We start from the raw sequence: 16,821 nt of genomic DNA on the forward strand, positions 1-16,821 counted from the left end.
TTACAAAATCGGCATAATCATAAACAAAAATAAAAGATCATTTTGAGTTGTTTAAATGCATATATTTGCACCTTTTTAAAAAAAATATTTTTTGGTCCAAAAGGAACTTGCATAATTATAGTATGTCAAACAAATGTATTTGTCTTAATATTTTTTTTTTTTACGTTGAAACATTTTCTTGTTTGGTACCAAAAAACAAATGATTGTCCTATTCGTGATTTCAATTATTACCAAATGAATTGCGAACAAATATGCTTTTCATAACCTTAATCACGTTTTTGTGTCCTTCTTTTAAGATGTGCCTCAACCGCCGGTGCCAGAACGTCAGCGTTTTCGGCGTGCACGAGTGCGCCGCCAAGTGCAACGGGCGAGGGGTGAGTGCATCGTGACGTCACATGCACGTCCGTCCCATCACACCGAAACATCCAACATTTTTTCCGGAGCGATCCCATTCGGTGGTGCGAATCCAAACGCGTCAACTGTCATGTTTGCAGTTCAGGTCAACATTTGTCAGTCACTTTTGTGCCACCTGGAAGTACGCCGGCAACCCATCGTTTATAAAGCGGTCTCTGTTTACTTGAGGCTTGCACCTCCATCGGGAGTCATTAAGGAGTCGCACGATCCATCATCCAAGACGGCCAAAGCAGCCCACTCAATTAAGCGTAATGGCTTCACTTATGATTAGCGTCCGCTGACATTCATCATAGTCCGGGCCACTCGTCCTTGCACCCAAAAAAATAAAAAATAAAAAAAAAAAAAACTGATGCCAGGACTTGATTTCACACCACTTGGGGGAAAAGGTGACACCAAAGGTGACACTCGTTTGGAAACTATCGTGGTTTCATCCTCTCAAAGTTATCAAGGGTATGAACTTCATACCCTTCATACTATGAAGTGGCTTTGTTTTGGCTTTTTTATTCAAGGGTGTATGCAGATGAGAGGGGGTGCGCCATCAATGATGTGGATATTGAAGGTGTGTTTGTGATTAATTCATTCACTGACTCCCCGCCATTTTCACTGAAGCAATCCCCGTCACTTCCGGCTGTTCTACTGGATTATGACTGATTTTGCAAGCCCCACAAAATATTGTATAATATAAGATTAGCGTCCCTTCTTTCATCAGGGGAAAAAAAAAAAGAAGTAAATTTCTATCTATTTCTATTGCAGCAATTAGCATTAGAATATAGCTAAGTTTCATCATTAGTCACAAATCTGCTTAGCAGCTGGTTTTAATATGGCCTGCTGGCCGTTTGTGTAATAACCACCATTGCTTTAACTGTTCTCTTCAGTTCAGAGGCTGCATCAAAGCCTTCTGTATGCTCTCGCATAAAAAACAACAACAAAAAAAAACAGTATGGGAGTAAATTAAACGTGCCGATAAAAGGGTTTTACCTTTTTTTTGTATAGGGTTTAAGTAGAGGTGACGAAATGAGTGTGTTAATTTTGACTTAAAGTTCCTTTAGCGCGACTATTTTTTTATTTATTTTTTTTAACACGCAATTAATGACCGCTCCTTACTTGGAAAGCCTGTACTGGGGGAATTCCAGTCGCTACACAGCAGACACTACGTCAAAATTTTGCAGTAATTAATGTAATAATAATAATAATGCATATGTTTGTGAAGATGGGGGTCAAGTTGTATTTTACCATTTTAAAAATGTGCAGAATTTATTTCATGATAAAGATGAGATCGCTCTTAATATGAAAAGCCAAATGCACTTAGCTGTCACCAATGTCTTACAAATGCAATTATGCCATCAAGTGGCAGAAAAATGTCAACACAAATCAATCATCCTCGTTTTTTGTTTTTTTTTAATATCTTTTTAATTTGAACTAAATTTTATAAATTATTATTAAATTACTGTATCAACGACCAAAAAAGAAATACAGCCATATTTGTATTAGTTTAACATTTTTTTTGGTTAACAAGATTATGAAAATGTAGAAAAAAATAATTATTGTACATTTAGAACAGATATAAAATATGTGATGAATTGTGAGTTAACTATTGAAGTCATGCGATTAATTACAATTAAAAATATTAATCGCCTTAGTTGTAAGTTGGTGTGCCCTCTGAAAAGGGTCCGTAATTAAAAGTGCTGCTTAAGGGTGCGTCATTTCTGTAGATGGGGGTGCGCCTTTTGGGAAAGCCCAATTTGTGAATAAACTACAGCCTTATTTTTTGGCAGGTGTGCAACAACAACAAGAATTGCCACTGCGAGGCGCACCGCGCACCACCTTTTTGCGACGCGTCCGGTTTCGGGGGCAGCGTGGACAGCGGGCCCGTCCGACTGGCGGGTAATCTCAGCAAAAAGTCATTTTCATCTCGGTTTGGTCTCTTTAAGCCCAATCTTTGATATTTTTTTTCCCCGAGGACAGACGGCATCCGTGTTACGGTGGGTGTGTTGGCGGTGCTGCTCACCCTGGTAGGTGGTGGCGCGGTGGTGTGCATCAAGCGCAAAAGTCTCCGGGGGGTGCTCTCCAGCTCTAAGAAGGACCCGATTGACAAGCTCAGGTATTTTTTTTTTGTAAACACATACCAACTTTTCATCTTTGTAATTGACGGGCGTTTTTTTGTTTTTGTTTTGCTTTTTTTGTGTTCCCCAGGTCTGTAAGCGCCTCAACGGGCGTGGCATCCCCTACCAAGCGGCATCAGCCAACGAGTGGGCCGTCCCCGTCTCGACCGGCGCCGCCTCTACCCCGCAGCGCCACCATCTTCAAGGTACACAGTTTTTTTTTGTTTTTTTGTTTTTATGATTATTATTATTGCATTAATTAGTTTTTATGGTGGTTCTGTTAGTTTTTATTAGTTTTAGTTATGTTAAAGTGATACTTGACTAATTGAACAATTTTCAGCAGTGAAAACTTATATTTCACATATTTTGTCCAGAAATAATTTGATAACTTCACTATTTTTCATTTACAATTAATTAATACCTTTAAAAATTAATTTTCCTACTGACTGTTGACTGATGATGACATCACCTGTGCTGAGGAAGTAATGGCCAATCATGGCTCACCTTTTTTCTGGGTTTGATCAGTAAACTGAGCCATGATTGGTTGTTACACAGGTGATATCATCAGTCGACACCAAGAAGAAAAAAATACTTTTTAATTAAAGGTATTAATTGTACATGAAAAATAATGAAGTTACCACATTAATTATTGACAAAATATTCACTTTTTACCGCTGAGAATGAGCCAGTGAGTCAAGTATCACTTTAATAAATGCTTCGTTTTAATTTAGTTATAGTTTCAGTATTAGTTTTAGCGTTTTTTTTTAAGTGTATTACTTGTGTGCAATATTAAAAAAAACAAAAAAAAAACAGCAGGGAGCAACGTCATCTGACGGTGCTTTTCTATTGGCTGCTGCTAGATGACGTAACTTCTGTGGGACACACTTTCAAAAACATCCTTATTACGGTTAATATCAAAATAAATCTATTAAAATCACATTTAAAATCATCCCCCAAAGGCTCATGCATTAAATTAATTACCAAAGAAGAAAATGAAGGACATTTTTGCGATAATTAGTTTTTATTTATTTATTTATTTTTTTAACATTTTCGTTTTTATATTATTTCATTACTTAAATTCATCCATCCATCCATTTTCTTGACCGCTTATTCCTCACAAGGGTCGCGGGGGGTGCTGGCGCCTATCTCAGCTGGCTCTGGGCAGTAGGCGTCGACGCCCTGGACTGGTTGCCAGCCAATCGCAGATTACTTGAATTGGTTTTTTTCAATTATTATTTTTTTTCGTTAGTTTTAGTGAACTAAAATAACCTTGCACACCCGCCAACCGTTCATGTCCAAAAAATTTTGTGTGCTGATGACGACGCATTGCGGGACTTGCTTCAGCCGAACATCTCTGCGCAAAAAAAGGCGTCCGTTCCCTCCCCTCAGCTGCTGCACATGAGTCGGGTTTGAAATCATGTGGTTCTGATCATGGAGGTTTTCCCAACCATGTTTGATGTGGAGCGCGGTGCAGGTGAGGTCATCCTCCTCTAGCGGTTTCTGCCACATGAGCTCATGTGTACACTTCCAACATCTGGTCGAAACACAAAATGCTCATGTTTTGGCTTGGTTATGCCTAGACAGGAGTGGGTTGTCGATCAGGAAGAATTTGACATCTTCACAATAGCCTGATCCCAGCATATATTTTGTCTTGGTTCTCGGGGTCTGCTTTGATGGTCATGAAGGAGGATGTTGTCCATTTTCCCACAACATGACTCCAAATAAACACTCTGCACTCACATCATTCAGCTCAGCTCTATCGTGAGCTTCTGCCTCGTTTGTTTAAGTAGGGATGCAACGATATCCAAACAGTACGATGCGATAAATATCTCAATCTGAAACTCACGACACGATAATTGGCGCGATATTGTGGGGAGGTTGGTGATATTTATTTATTTAAAAAATAAATAAATAAATAAATTAAAAAAAACAATTTTAAAAAAAGGAACTCACGATACTTTTATTGTTTTAATATTGCTGATTTTGGCTTTTTTTTCGTACTTGGTCTGAGGAAATATTCTAATATTTTGAGACAGGATATTTGAGTTTTCTTAAGCTGTAAGCCATAAAAAGCAATATTAAAATAATAAAAGGCTTGCAATATTTCAGTTGATTTGTAATGAATCCAGAATGTATGGCATTTTTGCTTATTTAATTGCATTACAGAAAATAATGGACTTTATCACAATATTCTAATTTTCTGAGACAGTCGTGTATAAGGGATGTCCTGAACATGTTTTTTTTTTTGTTTTTTTTGCACCCGAGTCCAAGTCACCTGATTGTGAGGATCTGCTGATACCGCGTCCGGTTTAGCTCCAGATTCCTCGGCAAAGTATTAAGAAGGGAGAAAAAAAGTGCTTCCAATTTTTTTTTTTTTTTTTTTTTGAACAAAACCATCCCAATAATTTCAGGGGATGCCATCAGAAGTGCATAACATAATAAATAAAAAATAAATAAAACGTTTTGTTTGCCAATAAGTTTACTTCTGGATGATTTTGTTGCTTTGTAGCCCCTATAATAATAACAATAATAATAAAACCCCAATCATTTTCTCCGATACCAATCAGCTGAAAATGACATGATCAGGACTCTGTTTCCGATCACATGATCGGAATATCACTAATATATATATATTTTTGTTGGTATGATAGGTTTATATGAGAGATAACCACCGCAGTCTTCAAAATATTGCAAATTAAAATTAAACTGCACCAATAAACTAACCACCAGAGGGTGCTACAATTACACAAATGGAATACAACCTGCCTTTTTTTTTAAAATAGATGTGCTGCTTTTAATATTGTGACATGACAACGATGTCGACATAAACAGGCGTCTGTTAGCCTGTGAGCCTCCCAAAATGAGAGCAAATGTTTCTGTTTTGTGATTTATTTATTTTGTTAATTCCTACCTGGGATGTTAACGGTTCTCCATCTTCACAGACTCAGCTCCCGCCGCCACCGTACCCGTCGCACAGCCTGCGCCGCTTGCCCCAGTGCCAGCCCCTCTCGCTTAGCGTGTCCCTGGCCGCGGCGCCGCCTCCTCCTCCTCCTCATCTTCATCCTCACGTGCACGTGGCAGTGGCCAGAAGGACGGCCGTGGCGTTCGGCGGCGCTCCTCGCCTCAACGTCTGCAGGATGGTGAGCAGAGATCATCCACAAAGTAGTTTTGATAGACACGACGACATTCAACATTTTAGAATACATTTTTCATTCATTAATGGACAAATTAATCAGTCAATTAAATCTTAATTGGATTAGCGGTGTAGATAACGAATACATGAATATAAATAAATATATTTCACACTATTTTCATTTAATTATTTTATGTATTTAATCAGTTTCTATTTATGAAATTTGGGTTAAAAAGAAATACGGAATTGTAAATGTGGTATTTTGTGAATAAAAGTGTTTAAACAAATAAATAAAATAGTAATGGAATAAACAGAAATAATATTTGAAATTTCTTGGACAATGTTAATACATTTAATACTGTATAAATTATTAAAAATCTATGTCACTGATATTCTATATATTCAATGGTGGTAGCAAAAACATCACATAAATATAAAACACTGCAAATGTAATGTATTTTTTCATAACTAAATACAATAGGGAATATTATTTATATACTATGAATAAAATCAGTTTTTAAATGAATTGGCCATGTAATAACTCAACTATGTTCAATTCAGTAATTAATTACAAATTTCAGATTAAACATTAAATATTTTAATTTATTTGTACCGTAATTATAATATAAACTTTGTCTTTATTTATTATTTAAACCACAAAGGATTATAAAACAATTCAAATCTAACCAGTTATAATAAAGCAATATTTCATGACTTAATGGAAAATGTGTTACAGCACATTCATTAACAAACATTCTCATTTAATTCATTTTACATATTGTATTTTAATATATGTACTTCTATATGTATAAAATGATGCAATTACAATATGACATTTAAAGAAAATCCCTTTAGCAAATAAAGTAACTTCATTTAAAAAAATGTATAGCAAAAAAATCAATTTCAGTAATTACTATATTACATCACTAATACTTTCGTTTATTAATTAAAAAAAAAGTTTTGTTTAATTTTGTTACAAAAAAAAAGCCCTCCATAGACTTGTGAATAAGGAGCGCCCTCTTGTGGACATTTCCTGCTATTGTTCTCTCGTGTCAGGAAACAGAGCGGCCTGGCCCCCCTCAAAAGCCCCTGCCTGCAGACCCCCGGACCTCACACGTCGCAACTGGACCTGGACCCGGACCCAGAGGCGAACCCAGAACAGGGCGCCCCCACCCAGCAAGGTGAGTTTGCAAATAAAATTACAAAGAATTACAAACCTTGTGTTTTCTCCATGACAATTTCTATCTATTTTATTTTTTATTTTTTGATTGGAAGTGTGGCCAAGCAGCCCGCCACGCTGCCCAAGCCCCGCGGGGTGGCCAACGTCAAGTTCAGCAGATGATGACGTTGCGGCGGCGGAATCGTTTGCACTAGGGACCGCCTTCAAAATGGTGGCCCTGACACGCCTCCTTTGGTGCTAAGAGTTCAGGTACACACAAGTGAACTATTTATCAGATTTTTATTTATTTGTGGCCACGCACTGCACTGTGCCTGACAGTTGTTTTTTTTTGTTGTTTTTTAAATACATTAAGAGCCAAGAATTAAAGCCATGCTGTCTTGTTTTTTTTTTTCATCATCTTGTTTATGTTTGAAAAACAAGGGAATGTACAACCCACCACATTTTTCCCCATCATTTTTTTTAACAAAGTTACCATTTTTTTCTCATAGTATTATGATTTTTTTTCTTCTTTTTTTTAATCAGTAAACATTTTTTTTACCTGCAGTGTTTTTCAGTCAATATTATTTATAGTCACAATTTTGTTTTTTTTTGTTTTTTTTTTAAAATATATACAAAAAAAAAAACTCTAGCGGTTGCATTTTTGTTCACTTTTTCTTACCCTTCACAATTTTTTTGACATGATTTATTTATTTATTTATTTTTGGGGGGGGGGAGTAAGTCAGATTTTTTAACTTTAAACTTGTATCATTTTTTAAAGACTTTTTTTCCAATCATTTTTTTTTATACGGTCACACATTTTTTGGGGGGTAAGTCATATTTTTTAACTTTAAACTTGTGCCATTTTTTTAAAAGACTTTTTTCCAATCATTTTTTTTTTTTATCCTGTCATACATTTTTTTGGGGGGGGGTAAGTCATTTTTTTTTTTTTTTACTTTAAACTTGTGCCATTTTTTTAAAGACCTTTTTCCAATCTTTTTTTTTTTTTTTATCCTGTCATGCATTTTTGTTTTCCAATCACATTTTTTTATTCTAGCATTTTCACTTTTACTTTAAAACATTTGATCCTCATAGCAGCCTGGGTAAAAAGTAACATTTGTGAATTCAACAACATGAAGATTTCTTTTTTTTTTTTTCTTTTTGGGAGGTCAACTTCTGTGCAATGCTAAACTAAACTTGAAGCCTGCGAATGACTGCTCTGCTTTTCAACACCTCGTAAAAAAAAAAATACACCTGTTGTCCTATCTTTTAACATCTCATGTAAACATACCACATACTTTTTTTGTCTTTTCTTATTGTGTTTTGTTGGTGAAATCACATGCGAGCGAAAAAGGAAAAAAAGAAAGCCTAAATTGAAAATGGGACTGAATTTTGTTACTTTTGATACAATTTAGGTTGTGACCATGCACTACTTTTACTGCTTTTTGCTTGTTTTTTACGTTTTGGTTTCTTTTAAAGAAAAAAAAATGTTTGTGTGGTGTGTGTGTGCGTGCGTTGTGTTACAGGTGAACACATGTTTTTTCTAAGTCAAATGTTTGATACAGTCTATGTGCAGTAAACACTGTCCAAAAGTGTCCTTTTCTCCATGTGTTTATTCATTTTTGGGGCACCATTTTTCTGATTTTTACAATATTTACATGGTTTACTTTATTAACCCTGTAAAGAGACCAAAGCAGCTTGTTTTATATACAGTATATTTTTTCTACAGATTAATTAGTAAGAAATTCCACATCTTAAATGTAATAAACACATCAACATATTAGACAATAAATAAATAAGTTACTTATTGTATATTTCTTTATAAACAATTTTGAAAAATGAAGTTTCACTGATGTTGTTGTTCATTGGTATTGATCACAATAATGTATATTTTCTTTGACTCCATAAACTATTTATAACGCCCAAAAGCAAGTCATTTAGAACATTCATTTATAATAAATAGAAAACGGTCAAAACACCAAAAACGTTTTTATTTTCGTTTAATACTTTAACTTTTTCCAAAGCTAAAAAAATAAAATAATATAAACCTTTACAGGAAGTACCAAAGCAAACATCCAAGTAGTGTTTATTCTTAAAGCTCATATTTAATTGCGTCTAATTTGGGGGGATATATATATATATTATTATTTTTTTTAATGATGCTAACTTGACCATTAATGAGAACACGTGCGAAACAAATGGAGGTGGGGCGTTCAGGGTCAGTCGGGACAGTTGGGGCTTTTCGTTTGCCCCTTGTGTGAACGGAGTACCTTCGTCACTTCATTTTGAAACGCTGACATTTCGGACTAACACTTAAACGCGCCATGAGTGACGACGACAACGCCACGAATGACGCCCAAAAGAAACGCCAAAGTGCCACTGAGTGGACCGACAGCGTAGCCCAAAAGAAGTGCCAAAATGCGGCCGAACGGGCCGGCGAGGCTCCCTTTTGCTTCGGAGACGAACTGGAGCTGAACCCCTTCGACGGCTTACCTTTCTCGTCGCGGTACTACAAGCTGCTGGCCGAGAGGAGGACGCTGCCTGTGTGGACACTCCGGCGACGTTTCGACGACGCGCTCGCTCATGCGCAGCTGCTGGTCGTGTGCGCGCACGCCGACGCCGGCAGGAGCACGCAGGTGAGTGGACAGGAACCAATATTATGAACACCTGCACCGCAACAGCCCAAAAATGACTTGAATATAGCTATCATTTAAACGTTTGTTTAAATATGTCTTTAAATAATACAATGAATAAAGTAGTACAATTATATTTTTCTTATTACATTCGGTGCAAAAATAGGTAGAATAGGTAAAATACTTTACGATAAATTAATGTATATTTTTTTTGTCTTGGAATTAAAAAATTGTAATGTAATACACCTGCAAATATTTCAATACAATATGAAAATAAAAATATATACAGTATTTTTTTTAAATAAATAACAAAAAAGGTGATTCAATACAAGATATAAAATATAGAAAATACCTACTTTACTGTTTGTTTTACGTGGCCGTGGTGATTGTGTTAAGTTTTGGAAGCTTAACGATGCATTCAGATGAATGGATGACGGAAAGATTAAGTTTCTTTGGCCAAGTATGGCGTATTTATTGTGGAGCACAACAAAGCACGTCTGCACTCATCAGCCTCCAGGCTCAAAGTAAAAAGAAGATAAAAGAACAAAGGAAGATAAAGGAAAAGTGTTTGAGCGCCTCACAGTGGCACAAGCGCAACATTACACATGACTGAGTACATATCTCTGAACAGATTGCGAACCCGTTATTGGTGGCTGTAACCTGAAGGGAAATGTTGACATTCTGTTTTGTCTTAAATCCGACAGATCCCTCAGTGGTGTGCAGAGTTGTGCCTGTCGAACCGCTACCGCTATGGCACGGTGGTGTGCACGCAGGCTGGTGGGCGGCGGCCCGTGGACTTGGCCTTGCGCGTGGCCGACGAAATGGACGTGAACGTCGGCCACGAGGTGGGCTACAGTGTGGGCCGGGAGACTTGCTGCTGCTCCGACACTGTTCTCAGGTCGGCAACCCAGACCTCTTTACAGAGGTGTGGCAAATCCAGGTCCAGAAAGTAAAAAACCCAGCCACAGTTTGTCTTTAGCTCCTTGTGCTAGCTAGCTAGCGCCCTAGCAGGTAACCAAGAACCCGGGGAGCAAGCTAGGGAACTCGCTCGCTCGCTAGGACCTAGCAGGTAACCGAGCACCTGAGGAGCTACCTAGGCAGCTTCCTTGCTAGCTAGGACCTAGCAGGTAATCGAGCACCGGGGGAACTTAGCTAGAGAGCTCGCTCGCTAGCTCCCTCGCAGGTAACTGAGCACCTGGGAAGCTCGCTCGGGCACTCACGAGCTAGCTCGCACGTAGAGCCAATCTGTGGCAGGGTTTTTACTTTCTGGACCTGGATTTGCCACCAGTACCTTGTCCAGGACCAAATTTGTATAGTTCCTAATCTTGATTTTTAGGGTAGAACTTTTGAGGCTAGCCCCCCCCCCCCAAAAGTGAAACTCAAAGGTGCACGGATGTCTTCTCAGGTACTGCACCGATGACATCTTGCTCAGAGAGATGATGTCCGACCCTTTTCTGGAGCACTACGGCGTGATCGTCATCGACCAGGCCCACCAGAGGATGGTGAGCACCGACCTCCTGCTGGGCCTCCTGAAGGACATCCTGGTGCACAGGCCCGAACTCCGAGTGGTGGTCCTCACCGCACCTCCTCTGACGGACAGCCTTCGGAATCATGTCCGGAGAGCCCCGATCATCAGTCTGGAGTCACCTTCGTTGAGTCTCCCGGAGGTGGTACACATGGGGGGCGGGAAGGACTATTTCTACTCGGCTCTGAGGCTGGTTCTGGAGATCCACCGCACCAAGGAGGATGGTGATGTCATCGTGTTTTTGGCATCGGAGGAGGTGCGTTTGTTTTTGGCCTGTCTGTCAGTCAAACTTTGAACCTTATTCCAAACCGGTAAAGGTCCCAAGTTTTGGAGAGTCTAAGATGTGACTCCTCCCGCAGGAGGTGCACTGCGCCCTCAGCATCTTGCAGAAAGAAGGAACCAGACTCGGAGCACACCTGGGACAGATGGTTCCCGTGGTCCTGGGTCCCAGCCGGGGGGGACTTGGGTCTCCAGCAGATGAGCGAGGAAAAATCAGGAGAGTTTTCCTGACCACCCGACACGGGGAGGATGCGTGGTGGGCCAATGAATCTGTCAACTTTGTGGTGGACTGCGGAGTCCAGAAGAAAATGGTAACCTTCGGATTGCTAGACGTTAGTTACTTCCCCCCGGCCCAGAATTCCAACAATAGCGTCCTGTCCAACTTCCCGCGAACGTCAACATGATCAAGCCTACAAACGGGCACACAAAAATTAAAGTCCGAGTTGACGTTGTTCACTTTGTAAGGTGTACAACCCGAGAATACGAGCCAACTCCGAGGTGCTCCAGCCCATCAGTCGCTGCCAGGCAGAACTACGCAGAAAACTGTGTGGACCAGCAGGTATGGAGAAATCTTGCATATTCGCGGTTTGGCACTTACTAAAGCCATGTTTTAAATATGATTTTGGCGCCATCTGTTGGCATCTTGGTATGTGCTTCTGCTCTTTAATTCATCTGAAACCTGTAAAAAAAAACTAAAAAAAAACCTTCACCGTAAGTTCATAACCAGATACTTTGAGTTGTGAAGTTGTCAGGAGACCAGAGGAAGGATCAAAGGAAACAAAGTGAAATCCAGCACCAACCAGACACCACCTACCAACCACAGAGTTACAAAACCAGAATCTTTCACCAACCCCAGAAACATCAGCCTTGTCAATGTTTTTCCGTCGCAGGGAAATGTTTCTGTTTATACGCGGAGGACGGCCAACTTCCTATTCTGAGATCACCGCAGATCCTGGAAGTCAACATCACGGCCACCGTTCTCTTCCTGAAGAGGATGGAGATCGGAGGTTTGGGCCAGTGCCAGTTCATCGACCGACCCGGTGAGCCTTGCCGGGAAAACGCTTGCTAATTGTCTGTTTATGAGCATTTGGAGGGAGGAGGTCTCGTTCGAGTCGTTCCCACGGTTGTGGTTCTTTTTTTGTGCTCAGATGATCTCGGTCTTTTTGGGTCCGTTGAGGCGCGACTGACCCGAGCGGACGTGAGCCGGCTGGCCGGCATTGTTTGACAGTCGGGCAAAAAAGGGGGACAACTCAACTCGTTAGTGATCGTGCAAGCTTTCTTTGTTGGGAAACAATGTTGAGGTGGTCACACTCTGCGATTGGTCGGTTGCCTCTCTTGCTCCTTACTGGTCAATCTACGTGTCAATAATTATGCCTACAGAACCATAAAAGACGGTCCTCAAAGTTCACAGTGGAATGTTTCGCCATACAATAGATCCCGCCTTCTTTGAAGAAACTATAGACAGTCATTGGTTTGGTTTACCTGCCAGTCATTACACAGCGCGAGTGAAAGGATGATGCGACTCTTGATTCTTTAGAGATGTCGGTCGATTCGCATCAGGGCTGTCCAAACTACGTCTTCTGAGGGCCACATACAGAAAAAATAGACGCAAGGATCACTAGGAATTTTATTTTATTTTTTTAACTTTAACTTACTAAACACGGTGAAATCAATCAAGCAATTATACAGCATTGATAAAATGAAAAACTGCTACTGCTAAAAGTCATAAGGCAAATAGTTAAGGATTTATATTTTTTTTATGTTTTGGGGGTTATCCGTGTGTGCCACTATAATAGATCGGCCTCTTCACTGAGCAGTTGCTGAATCACTCCAAGAACAAAGTTGTAAACTGACCACACTTAAGAACCATTAATGCTAAGTGATGTTTTCACAAATCCAACCTCTGACACTAAAGTGGATGAAAACATTTTTGTGTCTGGCTGTAAATTTATGTGCGTCTTTGCATAGATAGAAAACTTTATTCCACCTTCTTGTTCTAAAAAAGGCACTGTGGCCATATCAAGTTATTTTTAGTCCCGTGTTCCTCGTTTATAGCGGGTGTTTCGTTCCAAAATCTATCTGCAATCATGGAAATCTGCGTTAATTAAAAAAATAAATACAAATTTTGTTAAACATATATATATATATTTTTTTTCGTTTATATGTTTTTCATTTGGTATGATTTTTACTTTATTATAAATGCTTTTTCATTCATAATATGTGCTCCTATTTTCATTTACATTAATTTTTTCCCATTAAAAGTATGCTTTGGTTTTTTTGTATTTATTTCAGTGTAGAGCACAGTATATATTTTTTTCCATTATGTTTTGTCATTTTGGTGTGATTTTTAGTTCATTATGAATGCTTTTTAATATAAATATATATATTTTTTTTAATTTACAGTCATTTTTTTTACTAAAAGTACATGTTTTTAAGATACTTGTTATACAGCACTGCAATGTGTATGCAACGGGACAGACACCGATGGAAAGGTCTCGTTGAGACGGATCCGCGGATGCCCGTATTTCCCCGGTCGGATGTAGGGTTCGAGAGATACGGCCGCGCAAAGACAAAAAACAAAAACAAAAAGCATGCAGAGAAAAAAAAAGCACGCTGTAAAAAAAAAATCTGTGAAATAGCGAGACCGCGAAAGATGAACCCGCGATAAACGAGGAAACTGTATATGATGTGGGCCACCAAAACATGTAGGGCGGGCCAAAAATGGCCCCCCGGGCCATAGTATGGACATCATTGATTTACATGCAGCACTGGTGATTGGTTGATTATTGTCAGTTATAATTGGCAGCTGAAGAGTGTCACATGCAGCACAGAAAAGGGCTGTTTTTCCTCCCTCGCCACAGATCCCGAGAGTCTCATGCAGGCCCTGGAGGAGTTGGACTACCTCGCTGCTTTGGACGACAGCGGCAACCTCTCTGAGATCGGCGTCATCGTGTCCGAAATCCCGCTGGAGCCTCAGCTGGCCAAAGCGCTGCTGGCCTCCTGCGAGTTCGACTGCGTCAGCGAGATGCTGACCGTGGCGGCCATGCTTTCAGGTACCCTCGGAATTCTCCACCAATCAAGCAGACACTCACCCGTCACGTCACGCACGCACGCGGTGCCTTCAGGGACCGTTGATCATTGTGTATTTTCTTCTTCTTTTTAAGCGCCGACCTGCTTCCTGGAGCCTTCGTCCGGAACGAGCCACGAGGCCTCGCAGTGTCACGGGAAATTCCAGCACCACGAAGGCGACCACTTCACCCTCGTTAACATCTTCAACGCCTTCAAGAGAAGCCAGAAGGATCCGTGTCAAACACAATGTCAGGTTATGGGTGACGTGTATCTCTTGGAGCTTCCCACTTTTTTTATTTTTTAAACAGGTTTTATTTCATAGATTCCCATGTTGAAAAATGGTGCCGGAACAATTTCCTGGACTATTCTGCCCTGCGGATGGCGGAGAGCATCAGGGCGGAGCTGAGCGACACGTTGAAGCGGATTGAGCTACCTGTCTCGGAACCGGCCTTTGGCACCAGGAAGAACGCGGCCGACCTGAAGCGAGCCCTGCTAACGGGCTTCTTCATGCAGGTGTGTTGCCCAAAGCGCGCATTTCCACCTTAAACGTTCCATTTTCAACTCCCTCTCCTCCTTAAAAAGGGATACTTGACTCATTGGACAATTTTCAGCAGTGAAAAGATGTAAAGCGCTTTGTGACAGCTAAGGCTGTTAGAAAGCGCTGTATAATAAACGAAGATGACTTGACTTAAAAGGTGGCTCGGGACGTGGACGGCTCGGGAAATTACCTGATCCTCGCGCACAAACACGTGGCCCAGGTGCACCCGCTATCCGGCTACGGGCCACGCTTCAACAAGCCCGGGCTGCCCGAGTGGGTGCTGTTCCACGAGTACGCGCTGGACGAAAACAACTACGTGAGGATCATCACCGAGATTTCGCCGCAAGCGTGAGTCTCGGGCGATTCGTATTATGCGCGAGGTTGCAATTTTACGTGAAGACGCCACTATATATGATCGTTTCCTATCCCCTGTTGTAGCTTCACTCAAACGGCTCCGCTCTACTACTTCTACAACCTGCCCCATAGTGAGAGCAAAGACATCCTGCAGCACATGCTGGACCCTCGCGCCAACACTCGGAAGGACAAGGACAGCAACCTCGCCGATGACAGCAACGTGCGGTCTACTGATCGCTGCGCCATCCAATGATGAGGCATTAATTTGAATTTCGGGAGGATTATTAAAATGCTTATCTGGTGCCACCAAATGTGAGGTTTCACAAAGTGGTACTCAGATAAGTGGAAAGGCTTGAAGAGCCACAGCATGCTGTCAACTTTATAATTTGTCATATAAAAGTTGGGGAGATTAAATGGCATCAGAGTTTCATAAAATGGTGGTTGGAAGAATGAACAGGCCGAGACCAGGAAGGTGGGGGTGGGGGGAACAAATATGGAACACTGTAAAAAACAAACAAGTAATTCTAAGTACATTTTACAAGGAGAGTTTTGATCACATTTTACCAGTTTGTTTAATTAAAAGAAAAAGAAGAAGAAAAGCAAAAAGCTCCTCGTGGGTTGAGCAACTAACCTACAAAGTTCAGGTTGGAAAACGGTAACGCTACCACCTGAGCCATGCCGCTCCTGCTGTGTGTTAGTATATTGATGGTGTCAGGCGGAATCTTTGTACCTCCAAGAGACCGGCTTTTTTTTTTTTCTTTTCTTATTTTGGACACACCAGTAATGCTTTATAGTGGCAAATAGCTGGAGTGGCATGGCTCAGGCAGTAGAGTGGCTGTTTACCAAATGGACTGCTTTTTATATAGCGCTTTAATCTACACCTAGCTGAAGGTCATGAGTTTGTTTCTCATTGCTTAAATGGATACTTGACTCATTCAACAACTTTCAGCAGATAAAAATTCATATTTTGTCCAGAATGAATTTGATAACCCATTATTTTTCATGTACAATTAATGCCTTTAAAATGTAATTTTTGTACTTGCTATCGACTGATGACATCACCTGTGCTGAGGAAGTAGGTAACGGCCAATCATAGCACACCTGTTTTCTGGGTTTGGTCAGTAAACTGAGCCATGATTGGTTGTTACTTCCTCAGCACAGGTGATATCAGTCAACAGCAAGTAGAAAAATTACTTTTTAAAGGTTTTAATTATACATGAAAAATAATGAAGTTAACACATTAATTATAGACATATTAACTTTTTACTGCTGAAAATGGCTCAATGAGCCAAGCATCCCTTTAAGAGAACTTCCCAAAAAAAAAAAAAAAAACGTATAAAATAACGTAAAATGTACTTTCAATTTCTGAGTGAAAAAAAATTGCTAGTTTTTTTCAAGTAATATTACTTTTTAAAAGTGCACTTTTGGATCAGTAAGTTCTATTTTATATTTGTAATTCACATCTTGCAGTAAATGACAAAAAACAAAAATGGAGCACCTGGAGATGTTTTATGAAATTCTTGCTCTGATGCAGTAGCTTTTCATTTTTCATCTGCTGGTGTCCTAACTAGAAGAAAAATACTTTGGAAAATATGATTGTTAATGCAATCAATTACAG

At 40.0% G+C, this 16,821-nt stretch overlaps 2 protein-coding genes and 1 long non-coding RNA gene across 3 annotated transcripts in view; 2 read left to right on the forward strand and 1 right to left on the reverse strand.

The window, feature by feature from the left end:
• adam12a (ADAM metallopeptidase domain 12a) overlaps positions 1-8,400 on the forward strand; it is a 56,908-nt gene extending 48,508 nt beyond the window's left edge. Inside the window, exons 17-23 of the mRNA XM_077502531.1 lie at positions 297-374; positions 2,190-2,298; positions 2,380-2,515; positions 2,608-2,722; positions 5,459-5,656; positions 6,706-6,830; positions 6,925-8,400. Coding sequence (XP_077358657.1) covers positions 297-374; positions 2,190-2,298; positions 2,380-2,515; positions 2,608-2,722; positions 5,459-5,656; positions 6,706-6,830; positions 6,925-6,991 — 828 coding nt within the window. The 3' untranslated portion in view covers positions 6,992-8,400. The remainder of the gene's footprint in view (positions 1-296; positions 375-2,189; positions 2,299-2,379; positions 2,516-2,607; positions 2,723-5,458; positions 5,657-6,705; positions 6,831-6,924) is intronic.
• The window catches only part of LOC144004885 (uncharacterized), a 35,675-nt gene extending 26,247 nt beyond the window's left edge, over positions 1-9,428 (reverse strand). The window contains exons 1-2 of the long non-coding RNA XR_013279454.1: positions 9,299-9,428; positions 5,428-5,646 (exon numbers count right to left, since the gene is read on the reverse strand). This is a non-coding gene — a long non-coding RNA (uncharacterized LOC144004885). The remainder of the gene's footprint in view (positions 1-5,427; positions 5,647-9,298) is intronic.
• On the forward strand, positions 9,037-16,252 carry dhx32a (DEAH (Asp-Glu-Ala-His) box polypeptide 32a). The gene is made up of 11 exons (XM_077502532.1): positions 9,037-9,441; positions 10,143-10,336; positions 10,844-11,219; positions 11,323-11,553; positions 11,708-11,801; positions 12,133-12,282; positions 14,104-14,295; positions 14,407-14,559; positions 14,634-14,824; positions 15,007-15,197; positions 15,288-16,252. The coding sequence occupies exons 1-11, from the start codon at positions 9,130-9,132 to the stop codon at positions 15,454-15,456; spliced, it is 2,253 nt and encodes a 750-aa protein (XP_077358658.1). The 5' UTR covers positions 9,037-9,129; the 3' UTR covers positions 15,457-16,252.
• Positions 16,253-16,821: the final 569 nt, after the last annotated feature.

Source organism: Festucalex cinctus, chromosome 17 (assembly GCF_051991245.1).
Source record: "Festucalex cinctus isolate MCC-2025b chromosome 17, RoL_Fcin_1.0, whole genome shotgun sequence".
In the NCBI taxonomy this organism is placed as follows: Eukaryota; Metazoa; Chordata; class Actinopteri; order Syngnathiformes; family Syngnathidae; genus Festucalex; species Festucalex cinctus.

What these genes read in the sequence shown, in the direction of transcription:
- dhx32a (XM_077502532.1), top strand. Translation starts at nt 9,130, where the DNA reads ATGAGTGACGACGACAACGCCACGAATGACGCCCAAAAGAAACGCCAA. An exon ending in TGCTCCGACACTGTTCTCAG is followed by an intron (nt 10,337 to 10,843) that starts GTCGGCAACCCA and finishes ATGTCTTCTCAG; the next exon opens with GTACTGCACCGATGACATCT. An exon ending in TAACGGGCTTCTTCATGCAG is followed by an intron (nt 14,825 to 15,006) that starts GTGTGTTGCCCA and finishes TTGACTTAAAAG; the next exon opens with GTGGCTCGGGACGTGGACGG.